Source organism: Podarcis vaucheri (genome assembly GCF_965113315.1).
Source record: "Podarcis vaucheri genome assembly, chromosome: 16".
In the NCBI taxonomy this organism is placed as follows: domain Eukaryota; kingdom Metazoa; phylum Chordata; class Lepidosauria; order Squamata; family Lacertidae; genus Podarcis; species Podarcis vaucheri.
Genome location: NC_138754.1, coordinates 23,546,687 through 23,551,513, shown reverse-complemented (window position 1 = coordinate 23,551,513; position 4,827 = coordinate 23,546,687). Strand labels below are relative to the sequence as shown.

Sequence of the window (4,827 nt, the reverse complement as noted above, 5' to 3'; positions counted from 1 at the left end):
GTACAGCTTGCAAAGCACCGATCTGAAGGTTTCCCCAACTTCGGCAAAAGGAGGAGGAAAAGGAAACAGCGGAGCTGGCGGAGCAGACTCCCTCCCCTCGACCCAAGCCAACTTTATTTGCAAGATAATAGGAAGCTGTCCCTTGGTCCATCGAGCACAGTATTGTCCACAAACCCTGGCAGCAATCTCTCTCCAGTTTCTCAGGCAGCGAGTCTCTCCCAGCCCAGCCTTTGGAGATAGATGCTTTGAGGCACTGAACCCGGATTAATGCTTTAATATGAAACTAAACGGCCCGAGGTTTTCCCTCAGACGGAGGTTTTTTCCCCCTCAGGTCAAATAGAATCCTGCACCCTTCCCCGCCTAAATTCAGCGCCCGGCTGAGGGAGCGTCAGAGTCGACCGTTGAATTTAGGCGGGAAGCGGGCAGGATTCTATTCGACCTGAAGGGAAGCTTCGTCTGAGGGAAATTGCGGCTTTCCTTCCCGCCGTTGCAAAACTCCCCCAGATATATAGGGAAAGAAGGAAGCAAATGTCCCCAGTGCTTGCCCCAATTTCGAGATAGCCTACAGCCTAATTAGAGGTCTGGAGAAGCTTAGTTTCTTCTCAGTTTGAAAATAGCCCTCTGATTTGATCCTGAGCGGGAAACGCGCTCAGGTACACTTCAGCTGCCCTTCACGCGTTGCAGAGGTCGCTTAGTATTCATTTCTTAAATTTATAATTCATTGCAAATGAGCCCAGGGAGGCAAATACTTCTGTAATAAAACAATACAATTAACGACTAAACAAACAAACAAAAAAAAAACTTCCAAAAGCAGTTAAAAAACCTCTGGGCAGAAATTCACCTGCTCTCACAGCTAAACATTTCAGTCCCCCCCCCCCAAATAATATTTATTAGTAGTTTCAGAGTTATAAAAAGAAAAAAAACATTAAAAAACAACACTATAATACATAAAAAGAAGGAAAAACAAAACAAAACACAAAAACCAATATAACACTACAACAAAAAGATAAAAAGAAAAAAGAAAACAACACAAATCCCAAATTACATATCTAAAACTTCCATTTGCTTGTTTCATTGACTTCCTCACACCTCCCTTTTTGTATTCTAGTTTAATTAGTTATTTCAGCAAATTCTTTCCATCTTTCTCAATTTTTGTTAAAATATTTATCCTAACCTAATTTAACCTAATAATTAGCTCAACAAATCCTTTCCATCTTTCCCCATATTCTACTATTCACATTACCTTAATTTATTTAACTTTATCTTACCCTAAAATACCTTAAAGCTTGAATTTTAGTTATCAAATGTACATTACTCCTGATATCATTTCTGCTAAAGTCATATAGTTTCATTCCAACATTTTCCCTAATATTCATTAATTTTTAGCCAATTCCCTAAATAGAAAATTTTCTTTATAAATTTTCTTCCAATCTTCATTCAACATCCCTTCTTCCTGGTCTCGGATCGTGTCAGTCCTTACTGTCCATTCCATCTAGTCCATCAACCTGGAAGCCTTATGTCCGAGGCCGTTAAGTCTCTTCCATGTCCCTTCTGCAATTCTTCTTCTTCTTGTTTATACTTGCCCTTTTCCTTGTCTTTTGTTGGTCTCTTTCTTAGTTTCTTTCCTTTCTCATTGAGGGGTAGGCCTCTGGGGGATTCCAAGCCAAAATTGTCTCCATCTCCCTTCATCAAACCCGCCCATTCCCCACAGTCCAACTCCCCACAATCCTCAATACAGCTAAACATTTCAGGGATTGTGTCCAACTTAAGTCCTGCTCAGGGTAAACCCGTGGGATTTTATTGATTTAAATGAGTCACACCAACTAACGTATTGTATGGTACATACAGTGTATGTATAATTGTTGGAAACCACTTGGATATTGTTATGAGTATATACACATTTATTAAAAATAAATAACCCTCTGTGGGTCTGCTCTGAGTACGACTAGCATTGGTGCAACCCAGAATTGCCACGGACAGTATCTGTCAGCCTTCAAATGCACCGGATCAGGGGTCAGCAAACTTTTTTGGCAGGGGGCCAGTCCACTGTCCCTCAGGCCTTGTGGTGGGCCGGACTATATTTTGGGGGGAAAATGAACAAATTCCTATGCCCCACAAATAACCCAGAGATGCATTTTAAATAAAAGCACACATTTTATTCATGTAAAAGCACACTGTTTCCCGGACCGTCCACGGGCCGGATTTAGAAGGCAATTGGGCTGGCTCTGGCTCCTGAGCCTTAGTTTGCCTCGCCATGCACTGGATAAACGGGAAAGTTTTGAATTACTCCTAAAGGTTGCAGACAGACACACCTCACTAGGGAGGGCATCATGGGCATAACCGGGGGGGGGGAGCTGTTCCCCCCTCAAAAAAATCAGTACAAATCAATACAAAAATGAGGTTCTATCCCCCACTAACAAAAGTTTGCATCCCTTAACAAAAGCCTGCTCCTCACCCACATTCGTACCTAAGGTTTTGAGTTGTGGCAAAAAATATGAGACCTGAACTTCTGACATGGCTGAGTGTTTTATCACGAGTGGCCAGAGGTTCTTGCTGTGAACATAAAAAAATTGCTTGTGTAATATCTTTCAAGAACAGCATTCATTTAACTTCTGTCAGGAACTGAATGATCTGGGTGCCAGCGGCTGTATGGTCCCCCAATCATAGAGTTGTAGAACTGTAGAGTTGAAAGGGATCCCAATGGTAATCTAGTCCAACCCCCTGCAATGCAGGAATCTTTTTGCTCAACCTGGGGCTCAAACCTGGAAGACTATACAATTCTTTATAATATTATTATGTTTCAAAGCAGTAACTGAACCAATTTCTAATACTCAGAAAATGTGATTCTCAGTAAGAAGTGAAGCTTTATGCTTTATCCTGCGTGTCACACTCATTAACTTTGTACAGTACATATACTGAGTCACATAGACCATTAGTCTCCCTTCCTCTGTCCTAGTTTAAGGCAAAGGCTTTTTTCTAGCCTGCCATCTGAGTGCTTTTTATTTCAAGTATGTTTGTAACTGGGAATGAGGTAGGAGAAGAGGGAAATAAGATTGTTCATTGCCTTGAGTAACATGGATGAAAGGTGCCGACTAAATTATAAATGTTGTTGTTGTTTAGTTGTTTAGTCGTGTCCGACTCTTTGTGACCCCGTGGACCAGAGCACACCAGGCACTCCTGTCTTCCGCTGCCTCCCGCAGTTTGGTCAGACTCATGTTTGTAGCTTCGAGAACACTGTCCAACCATCTCGTCCTCTGTCATCCCCTTCTCCTTGTGCCCTCAATCTTTCCCAACATCAGGGTTTTTTCCAGGGAGTCTTCTCTTCTCATGATGTGGCCAAAGTATTGGAGCCTCAGCTTCACGATCTGTCCTTCCAGTGAGCACTCAGGGCTAATTTCCTTAAGAATGGATGCGTTTGATCTTCTTGCATTCCATGGGACTCTCAAGAGTTTCCTCCAGCACCATAATTCAAAAGCATCAATTCTTCGGCGATCAGCCTTCTTTATGGTCCAACTGTTACTTCCATACATCACTACTGGGAACACCATGGCTTTAACTATACGGACCTTTGTTGGCAAGGTGATGTCTCTGCTTTTTAAGATGCTGTCTAGGTTTGCCATCGCCTTTCTCCCAAGGAGCAGGCATCTTTTAATTTTGTGACTGCTGTCACCAAATTAAAATACAATTATTCTAATCAGTGGCATGTGAATAAAAGGCAGCTAAAACTATTACACACACTCAGGTAAGCCATAGCTGTTGAATAGTGCATAAGTAGGCAAACTAAGGCCCAGGGGCCAGATCCGGCCCAATTGTCTTATAAATCTGGCCCATGGACGAGTACTGGAATCAGTGTGTTTCTACGTGAGTAGAATGTGTGCTTTTATTTAAAATGCATCTCTGGGTTATTTGTGGGGCATAGGAATTTGTTCTTTTCTTTCCCCCCAAAAATATAGTCTGGCCCCCCCACAAGTTCTGAGGGACTGTGGACCGGCCCCCTGTTGAAAATGTTTGTTGACCCTTGGCGTAGGTCAATCTTGAAAATCAGCCTCCAAAGCTTAATGGTCTTCAAAAACTTTTGCTAGCCTGCCATATTTATGGTAATCATTTGGAGTCTAAAACTGGGGCAGCCACGGAACAGCTGAAATCCCTGGTTGCCTAGAAGTAACTCTTTCTTATCACAAGCATATCTGTCTTCCTGTAGGTCCAATACTCCTTGGAAAACAGTTAACTGAACGAATATGGCTACTGCTCAACTCTTGCATATTGGGCAGAAGCCCAAAACTTTGAAGGTACAAAGCAAACCTGTAGTATTATTTTAAGAAGAAAATGTAGACCTCCAATTTATTTATTTGTCTTCTAAAGCAAATAGGAAATATGTTTTCATCATTTTCAGGAAACGTCTCTGTTTCCAAACAGAGTTGCCACTGAGCAGCAGTCTATGGTTTTGGTGAAAAGGCTGCTAGCAGTTTCAATCTCCTGCATAACTTACCTCCGAGGGCTCTTCCCAGAAAGCTCTTATGGAACCTGCTATTTAGATGGTAACTTTTGCTGCCTTTGCCTTCTCTGTTTCATTGAGCTCTTCAGTTATTACATGTCAGGCTTATCCACATTGAAGTTTAGGGATGCTGGTGGCGCTGTGGTCTAAACCACTGAGCCTCTTGGGCTTGCTGATCAGAAGGTGGGCAGTTGGAATCTGCATGATGGGGTGAGCTCCTGTTGCTCTGTCCCAGTTCCTGCCAACCTAGCAGTTTGAAAGCACACCGGTGCAAGTAGATAAATAGGTACCCCTGTGGTGGGAAGGTAAACGGTGTTTCCGTGTGCTCTGGT

The 4,827-nt window shown here is 42.6% G+C and overlaps 1 protein-coding gene across 17 annotated transcripts in view; it reads left to right on the top strand.

Annotated features, from left to right (window-relative positions):
- HORMAD2 (HORMA domain containing 2) overlaps positions 1 to 4,827 on the top strand; it is a 236,046-nt gene that overhangs the window by 80,105 nt on the left and 151,114 nt on the right. For 7 of the 17 annotated variants that reach the window (XM_082203299.1, XM_082203300.1, XM_082203295.1 and 4 more), the window contains exons 2-3: positions 4,202 to 4,289; positions 4,394 to 4,538. In XM_082203299.1, coding sequence (XP_082059425.1) covers positions 4,239 to 4,289; positions 4,394 to 4,538 — 196 coding nt within the window. In that variant the 5' untranslated portion in view covers positions 4,202 to 4,238. Of the gene's footprint in view, positions 1 to 379; positions 580 to 1,534; positions 1,782 to 4,201; positions 4,290 to 4,393; positions 4,539 to 4,827 lie in introns of those variants that run through there. The other 10 variants (XM_082203284.1, XM_082203283.1, XM_082203281.1 and 7 more) reach the window with 7 other exon arrangements.